The sequence below is a fragment of the Hypoxylon trugodes genome (genome assembly GCF_022578975.1).
Source record: "Hypoxylon trugodes strain CBS 135444 unplaced genomic scaffold F4822scaffold_2, whole genome shotgun sequence".
Classification (NCBI taxonomy): Eukaryota; Fungi; Ascomycota; class Sordariomycetes; order Xylariales; family Hypoxylaceae; genus Hypoxylon; species Hypoxylon trugodes.
The window spans coordinates 3,402,339-3,416,244 of NW_026250017.1; the positions used below are offsets into that span (position 1 = coordinate 3,402,339).

Sequence of the window (13,906 nt, forward strand, 5' to 3'; positions counted from 1 at the left end):
AAACACCTAACGGTTAGAATCATTGCTCAGTCTATTTATTTACACCTGCGACTCAAAAATTGAGAATTAACATCAGATTAATCGGCGATGTTTGGGCCAAGTTACTATTAATACTTTATTATAGTGACAAACGCAGAGTACGAAAATGGATTCATTGGCGGAATCAGACTACGTAATCGGATGCATGCAGCCGCTTCGTACTTGCCCGCTTGCCCAGCTTCAAGTTCAGCCAAACTCTATCGCATCTCGATAAAATTAAAAGTTCAACTAATCACTGCTCATGAAACAATTCTTCGATCCTCGACTAATTTATACAATTTCACCCCAAGACCAAAACAGACTCAACATTGAAGTCTATCAAGTCTTAAGGTCTACTGTTGATTTGACACGATTGGTGGAATGCATGCATTCCATCTTACAAGGATGATATCACCCACCGAACTAAGATCTACAGATACACTACTGTCGAGATCTAATTAAAGAACCAAAAACTTTCGAGTTTGACCAGTTTGGAGACACGCCATCAATCCGAGACTCAATCAATTTCCAAAATGGATTAATTGAATTTTAATTCGAGAAGACGCGAATACTTGACTAAGAGGCAAGGCGATTAGGTCATGAAATCGATATTCAACATACAGATCTAAGTATACCTACCTAGAATCGCTGAACCTGACAGCTGCCTATCTGGATGATGTGAAATCAGGTATCTTAAGTAGGTAAACAAGTAAGTCTTATGATATCGCCTTCATGAAAGGAAACTATCGTATGTCTTATATGATATATCAAATACAGTATACATAGTTTCAATCATCAAGATCCGCGCTTGTGACCAGCCACCGTTATTTCGGGTTTCTCGTTGTCTCACACAATACGACGGACAAATCCAAGCTTTAGAGAGCCCCTCAGCTCCGGGTACCTAACCGTTCGAAGAGGGAAATTTTCCTATTCCCAGCTTGTTCAACTAACATACTATATGTACCTACATATTAGTCTGCATAGACGAATCCACCTGCATACACAGAGCAGAACAAAAAAGAAAACTCCGTCGAATGATTGACCGCTTCTTTTCCGAATGGGCTATCTTCACACACAATGATAACGGAGAATAAAACGTCTTCTTCGGAGGTTGGGTAAAATTGTACGAGGCTAGCTAGATCTGCTTCTTACCAGGTTACATGGGCTGTTCACCATCTTCCGCGCCAGGATTCAAACGAGAAAAATCGAGAGGCTTGCCTTACAAGGCTCCCGAGATCCAAAGAGGAAAGAAGAAAAAAAAGATCCTGGTCTCTTTTTTACTCTCACCAGCCTCGGAAAGCTTGGAAATACCCTGAGCTCTACCAGCCAATTTATTTTCTTTTCTTTTTTTTTTCTTCTGAGCACCTTAACTTAGAACAATACACCCAAAGCTTCGAACGACTCTTATGTCCGCGACTACAACTCCGTTCTTGGCGTTCCTGTTTCCCCTGCGTTAATTACCTACCTAACTAACTGCTACCTACAACTGCCCGAGTCGCATGTGTTTGCATCGTATTGGTCTACCATGGAAACCCGCATATGAGAGCTAGTCCGACACGCCTCCCCAGTCAGTCCAGACTTCAGCCTGTCTTTGCGGCCCAATCATCTCTGAACCTGACAGCTGCCTATCATGTCCACGCCATATTGGGGCCAATTGCCCCCGTCCAAAGCTCGTCGCATGTCCGGCGACTTTGACAATGCCGATCGCAGACAATCCTTAGATCAATCCACTTCCCAGCCTCAGTCCCAATACCAATCCCAACCACAGCCCCAGTCGCGATCGAATCGGGCATCTGTACAAACCACACATACCGACGCCCGTACAGAGTCGACCTTTAGTCCTCTCGAGTCACCTGCGGCCTCGAATTTCCAAGGAAACGGGTTAGCTCCTCGTCCACCTTCTCTTCCTTACGGACAAAATCAATACGCTCCGGAGCTTCAAGAGAGACGGCGAAAACGCACCAGTAGAAACCAAGCAGACGACAGCCCTCACGACGAAATCATCACTGCCGCCTCACCTCCACCTCCTCCAGCTGCTCCCGATGTTCCCAGAGCTCCGCCAGTTAGCTACAGAGACCCTTACAGACACAGCAGCCCTGCTTTTACTCCGACATACACCTACAACGCCGACGGTCAACCTGGGCCACCATTATCAGCTTACCGATTCGGCTCTCCTAGATTCAGTTCTCCCGGCCTTGGTTCTCCTCGATTCGGGTCCCCGCAGGCTCGAATGGCGGGCATGGAGTCAGACCATTATTACAAAGATGCTACTCCTGAGGCTGAAAGGCAATTTAGAGCACCCATACTCGACCGAAACAGGCAGAATTTTGATGAAAATGGAGGGACTGGTGGTCAATTAGATAGGGATAGTGAGAGATCCGGATCCATACGTCGAGCAGCAAACGAAGATCCGGCGGATCCCTCTTTACCTAAAAGACAAGGGACCCTCAGCGCACCATCGAAACGTCCGACGTGGGCCGACGATCGATCGCCGCTTCAAAAACTCGAACTTACACTTGATAGTATTACCAAAGAGGAGAAGCGAGCCCGTGTAGAAGCAGCGGAGCATCGAGCAAGAGAACGCGCAGCACGAAAAGAAAAGGCTTTGCTTCAAGAGAAACTACAACCTCATTCTCAGGCTCAAGTTCAACCCTTGCCCCAATCAGAGCGCTCAAATGGACAACAAGTTCGGTTTAGAGACCGTCGTCAACCTCAGGACCAGTATGAAGAATCGCGTGCAGTTGTTGCTGATCCAAATCAAGCACAGCCGTCGGCGGCCGCATTCCAAAGTTCTTTGTCTCGGAACTCGCTGGAGGAAGACAAGCCACCCAGTCAATCCCCGCCCCCTCGCATCCCAGTCGCTAAGAATCAAAACGTTACAAACAGTGAAAAATCCGGGTTACCCCAGCGTAACTTAAGCTTCCGTGAGAGAGCTGCGAAGAATGACATCAATCTACCAAAAGATGGGGATAGTAATTCACCACCGTCACCGGTCACTCCACCAAGTGGGGGCTTCGCTATCAGCCGAAGTGGAAGTAACAAACTCAAGAAGAACCCGCCTGGTGATCCATGGTATGCTGCGCGCAGAGACGCCGAGGAGAAATCTGCAGCCTATCAGAGGCGCAGCTTACCAGCTGAGAAACCAAGTGAGCCGTACAGAGACTTTGGCGCGACAACGGCAACTATCAAACCTAGAAATGAGACATTACCGGGGGCGCCTCCTTCACAATTTAGCGACCGACCCCCAGCAAGAGGAAAGCAATTCAACCAAGAAGATTACTATGAAGAACCCCCAACCAAACAGAGAGGGTTCGCTACTACAACTGGGTTCGGCCCTGGCGATCCTATAGGGAACAATCAATATCCACCTCCATCACAACCAACCTATCAACCCTCAGTGCAGGATGAAGAAGTTCTGCCAGCACCCACGAGAAGCACAGTAAAATCCGTAAAGTTCCCAGATGAATATGATGAGTATGATTCTGATGGAACCCCCCATGAGTTTGGCATTCATGATTACATGCACCGAGGCAAGCTCAAGCCTGGTCGAGGGATGTACCAACCACCGAGTTACTTAGACGAATGGAAGAAAGCCACAGTTGGAACATTGGGTGGCGCTCTATTGGATCTTAAAGAGGAACCTGTTCAGACTGGGGATAAGAACACGCCGTGGTGGGAGAACCATGGCAGGCGTAGAAGTAGTACGACAACGCGGCCACCGCAGTTGGATGCTTTCAATGCGGTGTATGATGAAACCAAGGGTCCGACCAGATTCAAGCCAGCACTGTATCTCAAATGTGGACCGCTGTTGCGTTATTGCGGTATTCGCCATGAAAAGCCACTTGCGCGAGTAAGTCAGAACGACGCATCTCTAGATAAAGAAATATGGAGAGGCACCGTTATGATCGTTACGCAAGACTCAGAGTCGTCCTACGATATCCCGCCGATCCTTCGGCTTTTCGTTCAACCCATTGAACTCTTACCTCCGCCACCCGCCGAATTGCGTGGAGAACAAGTCCTTCCACCAGAATATGTGGATCCAATTGCCGGTATCCCCAAACTTGGTCGACGGGGGGAGACACTCTATGTGCGACCAGTGGAACATCTGGAAGAAGCTAAAGACGTGTCGAGGCTAGACCCTGATGACGGCCTATTCGAAATCACGAGGACCGCACCCGATCCGCCTGGCTCTTTTGCTAGTCGCAAAAGACGTACTCCGGTTGACGGTGAGAAGCTCGGGAAGTACAAGGATGTACGCGGATTCCGTCTACATGCTGAGAGGGGCCACACGTTCTGGAGGTTCAACATCGAGGTTGAACTTGGGAGCACTCAGCAAAGAATTGCCTACCGCATTAATCACGGTCCCGCAACAGGCTTTTGGGTACCTGCTCGAGGCCAATCGATGAACATTATGTTTCACAGTTGTAATGGGTTCAGTCTAAGTGTGAATTCAGATGAGTTCAGTGGACCAGATCCCATGTGGCGTGATGTGCTTAACAACCATCAAACTCGACCATTCCATGTGATGATCGGGGGCGGAGACCAAATTTACAACGATGCTATCATGCGGGATACCAAGCACTTCCAGAATTGGCTACAAATTAAGAATCCGCTGCACAAGAATAATGCTCCTTTCACTCATGAAATGCAAAATGAAATGGAACACTTCTACCTGGAACGGTACATGATGTGGTTCTCCCAGGGGTTATTTGGTTTGGCCAATTGTCAAATTCCTATGGTCAATATGTATGACGATCACGACATTATAGATGGCTTCGGTTCTTATCCCCACCATTTCATGAAATCGCCAGTATTCAGTGGCTTAGGCAACGTCGCTTTCAAGTACTACATGCTCTTCCAACACCAGAGCATACCCGACGAAACCGAAGACACGGAGCCGAGTTGGGCTTTGGGAGTCAAACTAGGACCGTATATCCAAGAGCAGAGTCGCAGCTTGTTCATGTCCCTAGGCAGCAAAATTGCGCTCCTCGCTGTTGATTGCCGGACTGAGCGCACGAGAGACGAGGTGGTACGCGAGGATACATGGAAGAAACTCACGGAACGTTGCTATGAGGATATCGTCAAAGGCGAGACGCAGCATTTGCTCGTTCTATTAGGAGTTCCTATTGCTTACCCTCGACTCGTATGGCTAGAGAACATGTAAGTACTATTCCCTACAACAAATACAATACAGCATGTACTAATAATCTGTAGTCTGACCTCGCGATTGATGGATCCCATCAAAGCCCTTGGAAAAACGGGAATGCTGGGCAATTTCCTCAATCGCTTCGACGGAGGTGTCGAAGTTCTTGATGACCTTGACGACCATTGGACAGCGAAAAACCATAAGAACGAGCGGAGATTCACAATCGAAGACCTTCAAGATATCGCCGGAGACAAGTCTGTCCGAGTGACGATATTGAGTGGTGATGTGCACTTAGCAGCAGTCGGGCAGTTCTACTCAAATCCAAAGCAGAACCTTGCTAAACACAAGGATTTCCGTTACATGCCTAACATCATCTCATCTGCCATCGTCAATACGCCGCCTCCCGATCTAATGGCCGATATTCTTAACAAACGAAACAAGGTCCACCATTTCGATAAGGAGACCGAAGAGGATATGATTCCTATTTTCACTAATGGTGTCGACGGCAAGCCGCGTAATAACAAACATCTCTTACCTCATCGTAATTGGTGCTCGATTCGTGAGTATGTACCTGGGCAGACACCACCGCCTACGCCGCCACCTGAGGAGTACGAAATTACTCCTGAAGGTACACCACCGGGTAGTCGTCGTGGTAGCATCCTCCGCAGGTTTTCATTGTCCAAGAAGCGAGGGCCCTCTGTCCGTCCAGATGCGTCACACGACCCCGCGGACCGTTCGCGGCCACCCCTCTCTGGTGGTAGTTTTATGCGATCTTTCTCGCGACGAGCTTCATCCGACGGAGGATCTCGACCAAACAAGCTCCTACGAACCTTGTCGCTAGGTCGAGCTGATTCTTCTCGTCCACGTGGAAACCTGTTCGGGCGGAGGAATAGTACAGACCGACCCGACGACGGCGGTATCAACGGCGATTGGGGCGCGGATAGCGGGGATGAAGATTATGACGGCGTCCATGAAGCGCCTCCTGCACGACAGCAATCATCGCGACCTACCGTTTATGCTCAAACTGCACCAAGTTACGGACACAGCACCAGCAACGGGAAACTTACCAAGCCACCACCTCGAAGTAGAGGCAATGACGAATATGAAGTCGGTGACGACGCATTCTTCACGGCACGCCCGCCTAAGCGCGCCGTTACGCAACCGATGAGGAACGAGTACGAGAATTACTACGACCCAGCCTCGTCAGACGAGAATGCACCGCCGACGCGGCCGTTCCACCGCACACCTACGGGTCTCACGACGAAGCAGTTGAAGAAGAAGGGTGTAGCGCATCATGAAGTCGATCTTGAGGGCGGACTCGATGTATGTCTGAACGTCGAGGTTAACGCCAAGGACCCGGCTGGAATCACAGTTCCGTATAGACTCTTAGTACCTAGACTATGGTACGAGTACCAGGGCGAGGATATGGAAAGTGATGAGCCGGAACCAGAACCGGAAATGACATCGGCAAACCAACATCACGATCAGCAATATGAACGCGATCAGCAGAGATATGAATACGAGCACGATCAGAGGTACGAACATGAACAAATGCAAGACCCGGATCAGGAGCAGGCGCCGATCATGTACGAGGGCGCGTATGCGGATGTTGGGGAGGATGAGAGACCGCCGAAACAAGGCGTGTTAAAACGCTTGTTTAGTGGGCGTAGACGGAATACAAGTGGTGGTAATGGAGGTGGCGGGAGTCAGTATAGGGCGAGGAGACAATCGCCTTAAAATACGATGAAGAGGGCAAGTTGTAATATGCTTGTAGCAATACCCGGGTTTCAAAGGCCATTTATTTTTAATTTATCAGCGGGGATTGGGAAAAGTTTGGGGCGGGAAATAATTTGCGCTGAAGGAGTTTTATACCTTTTTCATTTTTTATCTTCGTCTGCTCGTTGGGCGAGGAAGAGCTTCAAGCGTTGAAGATACGGCGAGTTTAAATTTATTTACAGCGATGCGGGCAAGTTGGCCTAGCTGGACGAGGCAGGCTTGCTTGGTTCGATCACAATTCGATTCAATTCTGAGCAAACTAACGAGTTATGACGAACGTTTGGGATGTTGAGTTGTATTCATTGCGCGTATCTAGGTACTTTTGGATTTGGGAAATATCTAGGGCTATTGGAATGGCTGGTTGGCTGGATAACTGGCTGGATTGATGGATAGACTCGTATATTCGTGAATATTTTGGCTTGAATATAAAATTGCCAACTCGTTGTGAAATGTTATCATCGTCCTCGTTTGTTTTTTTATTTGTGTCATAATCTTAGAAGCCTACTACCTATTGAAAGCCACTATAATTATCACTGAGCTCAGCGGCTCTGTGCTGTAACCACTCAATTCAATTGAAGTCGGTATTTTTTTTTTTGTTCTCGCTACCATACAATTATCTAACTATCTATAAATTGGATTCATATCTTCCTAATGGACTATTCAAGTAGTATGTTACCACGACAGTTGCTGAAAAGTCATTCAAAGAAACAGAAAGCTAAGAAGTTAGCTTTAGCAGTGTGAACTGTAGCCGTGTCTTTCTGGCGTAACATTTTCGCAGGTGTCCCCTGGAACTATCCTATCAACAACAGGGATGTTGAATGCACCCCTGAAAGTGTAACTGTAGTATTTAATGTGCCTAACCGTCGATATAGACCAACTCGCCGATCTAAATGCTATTCTTTCAATAAACCGCGAGGTGTTCCATTGGGTGGCCGATAATATGAAGTGAAAATTGAACGGCCCTCACAAGAGTACCCCTTATTTGGCCTATATAATCCCCTAGGTACCTACTCGACCTTCGCAAGAAGTTGCGCCACAAAGGATTACCTCAATGAAGCCATTTCAAACCTGGAGCAAATTAGACAGGAACACAGCATGTGTGTTACGTAGGGCATTTAGGAAGTCCGAAGGTGACTCATTAGGATAAGCGTTGTAATTACGTCGAAACCACTAGCGGCTGCCACCATGTATATTGGCCAGCCTTATAATGTCGCGTGTGATGCCGTGTCCCGTAGAAACACCATAGGAGCACCAAAACTCCTGTTTCCTGCACTCAATTTTGCAGTGCATGGGGCGACTTAACCGAAGCCAAGCCTGAGTTTGTTCATCAGCATCGTATCAACTGTGAAGGTTAAGGAATTTTAGTAGATATCGTTCGAGAATATTGTCCCAACATGAAATTGTCAATATTTGCGGGTACCATTTCGAGGAACCCGAAGCCCCCGTTACACGACCGACCGGATGGCTGCTCATAAGCCGGTGATAACATGTGGAAATGAATGTCAGCATATTTGATCCTTCTCGGCTCACACTCATACAGTAACCAGAACGCCCGGCCCGCGCTCCAGAGCCAATATATTAACGTAGGAGGCCCAAGCCATGGATGAAGCAATTTGGACGACCATCCAAATTAGAATCGTTAGCATCTATAGGCGACCTCCCCCAATATTCCTTCACATACAGATACATATGTGGATACGTACGTAACTAATCTGTATGTTCAAAACAGTATGCTTAGATTGACGGATGCAAGATATCGCCGCTTTAGACCGATCCGACGATTAATGGTCAAAACCTGCATCATTGACGAGAGGGGCGCTTTTGTGCTACCCCGGGGACTGCGGGTGGGCGTTAGTCGAAGACGAATAAGCTGCAGGAGTAGTCAAATGCATAGCGCCGGCATAGACGCAATGTAGCGGCTGGGGGTACTCCAGGAGGTTCCGGTCCGAACGTAAGTCTTCAAAACGGGAAAGATGACGTGCAGCTTTTCGGCTTGGCATATTTCGTCGATTTCCGATTTTGGGAACACGATGACTTGATCCCCATCATGATGATAAAAGATGCATCAGTAACCAGGTAGATAGGAGACGGGCCGTGTCGTTGCAAGTTGGGGGTCAGAGGTTGCTATAGGGCGTTTAATCCGGGTCGCTAATGCGCCTTCGGTGTTCCAGAACTGCAGGATCCACGAATGGTTGGGCCGTCGCCGCGGATGAGATCTCAACGGGATCTCCTGAAGTAATGTTAAAATGGGATGTTAGATTAAGTCTGGCTGATCATATGCACGTACGAGCCGCCTGCCTTTCATTTTGACGCCTTACTACAACCTCATTGATTGATGCTGGAGCAATAGTGTAGGACTTGGCTGAAGGCGGCTTAGATGGTGGTTGTAACCGGCCCTCGAAGAGCTCTCGACGTGTTGGGGGCGACGGCGGCTCCCGTTGTTGTTCGGAAGACATTAGATTAGAGAATATATATCACATGAAAAATGTAGATATGCGTCGCCCTTTGGCTGTAGCTTGAGGCCTAGTGTGATTGTGTTGCAGGATTCAAGCGATAAATGTAGGAATATGTGATTGTAAGGATGTAGGTGATTCGCATGTTGTCGGATTTAAAAGTCAAGGATGTTGTAATCCGAGGTACCTAAGAAACCTAAGAAATTAAGACATTCAAACCGATGGGAGCCGAAGAACGGCCGCTTATACTTCGGTAGTTCCAGCACAGGTCATACGTATAGTTTAAAAACGCTATGACCTCCTGGGGGAGCTAGCCACCTTACCTATTTAGTTTAGGGTAAGAATAATAAAAGACTAGTCCCTTGCTTATTAGAAACTACCTACGTAAGTGCTAAAGAGGTAACTAAAGTAATTAGTCTCTTAGTTGAATTGAAAGTGTCAAACATGAGACCACTTTGATTTTTTGTGCTACACCAAATCAATTGCAAATTTTTCAGCTTCTATACCATTTTATAGTAGGTAAGAAGAGTTTGTTCGCAGTCAATTGGAAGTTGTAAGTAATTTGCGAAGTGAATTATAATATTGTTTCCCAAGCTGTCAGGGTTCTCATTCGAAAGAACAAATTGGGGTAAGAGCACCTGACCCCTTAGACCGGGATTACCTTCCTTAACAAGTATTCCGTTAGCCAAGAAGAGTATAGTGTGACCGCGTTACCCCTCATTTTTACTCGTCCTCAGGAAGTGGCCAAGGTCCATCGCATGCGAGGTGTACATCTCATGCAGTTCAACGACTGAACTTTGCAGAACTTTTCACAATGAACAACTCATTCTTTATTAGATGGATGTTGATTTGTTGTTCGGGCACTTTTAATTGCCTTAGGTAGCCTTAGGTAATCTAGGTACCTGACCCTACGTGCATTCCCAAAATCCTTACGAGCCCCTTTGAGCTGGTCGAATCCCACTCATCCCTTTGGTCAATTGAGGTTCTACCTGCTGATGTTCACACAAGGTTCCAAGGTTGTGAATACTTTTTTTTTCTCCGTTTGACTTTAGACTTTTTAAAGTTTAGAGTAGTGCTGACTCTTGCATACTAAATTTTTTTAAAGTCAATTGACAAGAAAGAAAAAAAAAGGCAAATCATAACTGTTTTCCACCTTCCGTTTGATTAGTATACTTCTTTTTTAGTATCCACTTCTGCTACTTTTTCCCACTTTCCCACGGCTTTCTCCCACGCGCCCACCCCGCGTTAGCGGCAAAAAAAAAATTAAAACCAAAATTTCCATTGAGTAGAGAGCCGCCCGCCTCTCCCACCCAAAATTTCCTACCTACTATTCATAATCCTCTTATCGCTATTAGCCCAGTCAGACCCCCCCCTCCTCCTCCTCCAATTGTTCTCTTCCGTGATCGGTCTCGGACTTCGACGCGCGCAACGCAGTAGTAAATAGCTGAGCAAATACGCATCAGCCTCGGCCGGTACAACGGCACGGCGCCTTACGGAGGAAACAAAAATTGCCTCAGATATACTACCTATACGGCCTGTCACATCTCGTCACCCTGGATCCGCTTGATATTATTTGTCAATTGCAATTGGGAAGTCCAGAGAGTGCATGGATGGTCACACGGTTGTCGGCGCCGTTTCGGCTCCGTCTACAAGCCCTACCAGCCCTGTGAGCATCCATCGCCATGGCTCCATGAAGCGGAAACGCAGCGAAGGAGGTATCGGAGTCGATAGTAGTCCCGGGAGCGCTATCGGCGACGAAGACCAGTCTCTAGCTGAGCCCGAAAAGAAGAGGCAACCGGGCGTGAAGCGGTACGTGAACGAAACCAATCTATCTACTTATATGTCATACCTAGTCACAACTTACCTAACCCTTACCAACTACCTCTCATGCAACTTACTATTACTGTTTAAATCAACTATATATAATGTACATGTCATCTATATATATACTACTACATATACATATATATACATATGATATCTAACTAACATCGTCTCGACAGTGCGTGTAACGAGTGTAGGCAGCAGAAACTGAGGTGCGATGTTGTCCAAGAACCATTTCAGAGTTGTTCGAGATGTAATCGTCTAAAACTCGAGTGCAAGATCGAGTCCAATTTCAAACGTATCGGCAAGAGGTCCAAGCATGCTGAGATGGAAAAGGAGATTGATCGATTACGACGTAAGATATCACAAGCGAAAGCGCAAGGCTTTGTAATCGAAGACGATGAAGACCTCCAGTCCCAATTGCAATCCCCCGTCGCAAATAGTGCGTACTCGCATACCCGAAATCCTTCGCTCATGGGATCCGATGAAGCTGTCACCTCCCTTCTAACTCTTAAACGAGGAGGGTCGTATAGCTTAGCCGCAACCCATTATGCTTATGAGCTTGAGACAGTGCGGCTGACCGAACAGGACGTCCACAATCTATTTCAAGAGTTCTTTACATGTTATCACCCGTTTCTCCCTTTCTTAAACGAACATCAGTCACCCGATCTTTACTATCAACAACATGCCTTACTCTTTTGGACTATTATTGCCATTGCTTCTCGACGCTATCATGCCAAGCCCAGTATACTACACGAACTCTCAAGTGGACCTCTGAATAGGTTACTATGGGGTACTGTAGGCGACGTACCGAATAGTTACTTCGTCGTGAAAGCTCTTTGCTTATTATGTACTTGGCCACTACCAACGAGCACAACCACGGCGGATCCAACTCATATCTTGTGTGGGGTGATGATGAAAGCTGCCACAGGCATTGGCCTACACCGACCGAATCATACTCAAGACTTTTCCCGCGTGTCTGTCGAGTTAAACAAGGATCAACTTCACGATCGCGTAACAACGTGGGCAGTTTGCAACATTGTTGCTCAGACAATCGGAACAGGTTACGGTCAGCCTGCTAGTACACTCTACGACTGGACGTTAGCAATCCGTCCTGGCGAAGAGGGCCCATTTACGCTATCCCCTGAGCTTGAGGCCAGATTGAGGATAGAGAGGTTCTGCGATAAAGTATCGAAGGAAATGTATAGTAATGCAAGCGATCCTAGGGGTGTAGCTGGCGATGAGCACAGAGCAATGCTAATGCGAGTATACCGCCGAGATTTCCAAGAATTACAAACGTCGATCCTCTCTCAACGTCTATCACCGATCGTGGAGATACACTTAACAGCGGCTAATGTCCACCTTCGTCTCGCCGGCTTTTTCGACTCAAGTAGCACTCCCGGCTACATGGATGACCTAATGGGCCTATGGCGAGCTATCACAAGTTTCCTAGACCTCCTATTTCTAGATTCAAACCAGAACATTTTATTATACGCTACGAATTATATACAACAAATGCTTGTTGCTGCTGGGTTCGCTTTGTTGAAGTTGATGAGGTCGTTCTTCTCCAAGACGATAGAATTCGAGAGAGGCAGGGCACTCTTTCACAAGACTATCCAAGCAATCCGTTCGACGAGCGTGTTAGATAATGACCTTCAATGGCGGCTAGCAGAGCTAATCGTTCAGATGTGGAACGGTGCGCGAATTGACAATAAAAACAACACATTCCAGGACGACGACAGCTCAGTTCTAATCGACGATAGCCTACAACTGAAAGTACGATGCCGACATAGTATGAGCCTTGTATTCGACTCGATTTGGCGCTGGAGGGAAGAGTACCAAGCTCAAGGGAGAGGTACGCTTGATGGTGAGTCGACTCCCTTCCTCTCCATAGATACCACGCTTGCGTGCTCTGGAGGGCTGACTGATTCTTTGGCAGCTCTTAAGCATCCAACTAACCCAGACTCAGGTAATGAGTCTTCAGCGTCTTCCACCCATATGGATAGCACACTCTTGCCTCATAACAACCTAGCGAATTTAACGTCGATGGCGACAAATAATGGTGGAATAACTCCGACAGCGAATCACGGCTTGAATGCTGGAGCTAACAGCATGATTGGGATGGGCTATGGAAGTGATGCCAATTATGACTTCTTTGATCCTCAACACTGGATGCTCGATGGCTTGTTAGATTTTAACTACACTTTCGCCCAGCCTCTAGAAGGCATGTAGGATTGGCTTCCAGATCCCAATAACGCCACTGAATAACCGGATCTATCTGATGCCGATGGCATCATTCATACATCTAAATTTCCCGCTTCAAACGTTGAGTAAAAGCATAACATGCTTCTACATATATAATCTTGAGAATACGAGGAAACGAGAACAAGACTAGACGAAGCACCAGAAGCCTCACTCGCACAAAGGGGCAGATGCGAGGAGATTGTTCATTTCATCTGCCACCCCGGGTGGGTATTAATTACATTCAACACCGGGAGTGGCACTCCGGTATAGATTGATTACGATTAAAGAGAGACGAATTGCAAGGTGTGGTCTAATATCCCTCTGCATTGCGAACGGTATTGCAAAAAGGAGGGGCCGGGGGAGATACTATACCAGGAGCGTCGGGGTTCAACGTGGTTGCTTACATATGATATACCTGTATAGTTTGGTCGTTCGGAGTGTGTAT

The 13,906-nt window shown here is 47.2% G+C and overlaps 3 protein-coding genes across 3 annotated transcripts; 2 read left to right on the forward strand and 1 right to left on the reverse strand.

Moving 5' to 3' along the window:
• Positions 1-1,648: 1,648 nt before the first annotated feature.
• F4822DRAFT_425979 (uncharacterized protein) lies at positions 1,649-6,901 on the forward strand (the record flags this gene model as incomplete). Its single annotated transcript, XM_051460456.1, has 2 exons — positions 1,649-5,178; positions 5,233-6,901. The coding sequence occupies 2 exons, from the start codon at positions 1,649-1,651 to the stop codon at positions 6,899-6,901; spliced, it is 5,199 nt and encodes a 1,732-aa protein (XP_051318546.1).
• Positions 6,902-8,965: 2,064 nt separating this feature from the next.
• Positions 8,966-9,574, reverse strand: F4822DRAFT_140266 (uncharacterized protein). The gene is made up of 2 exons (XM_051452838.1): positions 9,228-9,574; positions 8,966-9,170 (listed from the first exon to the last, which is right to left on the reverse strand). Exons 1-2 carry the CDS (start codon positions 9,394-9,396, stop codon positions 9,076-9,078), a joined length of 264 nt encoding a protein of 87 aa, XP_051318547.1. The 5' UTR covers positions 9,397-9,574; the 3' UTR covers positions 8,966-9,075.
• A 1,019-nt stretch (positions 9,575-10,593) lies between these two features.
• On the forward strand, positions 10,594-13,596 carry F4822DRAFT_140303 (uncharacterized protein). The gene is made up of 3 exons (XM_051452839.1): positions 10,594-11,202; positions 11,397-13,084; positions 13,157-13,596. The coding sequence occupies exons 1-3, from the start codon at positions 11,000-11,002 to the stop codon at positions 13,447-13,449; spliced, it is 2,184 nt and encodes a 727-aa protein (XP_051318548.1). The 5' UTR covers positions 10,594-10,999; the 3' UTR covers positions 13,450-13,596.
• Positions 13,597-13,906: the final 310 nt, after the last annotated feature.

Bases quoted from the DNA above. Each gene is read 5' to 3' on its own strand.
- F4822DRAFT_140266 (XM_051452838.1), bottom strand. From the start codon at position 9,396: ATGTCTTCCGAACAACAACGGGAGCCGCCGTCGCCCCCAACACGTCGA. The intron at 9,171-9,227 runs GTACGTGCATAT...ACATTACTTCAG, and splicing joins AAATGAAAGGCAGGCGGCTC to GAGATCCCGTTGAGATCTCA.
- F4822DRAFT_140303 (XM_051452839.1), top strand. From the start codon at position 11,000: ATGGATGGTCACACGGTTGTCGGCGCCGTTTCGGCTCCGTCTACAAGC. The intron at 11,203-11,396 runs GTACGTGAACGA...TCGTCTCGACAG, and splicing joins AGGCAACCGGGCGTGAAGCG to TGCGTGTAACGAGTGTAGGC. The intron at 13,085-13,156 runs GTGAGTCGACTC...ATTCTTTGGCAG, and splicing joins AGGGAGAGGTACGCTTGATG to CTCTTAAGCATCCAACTAAC.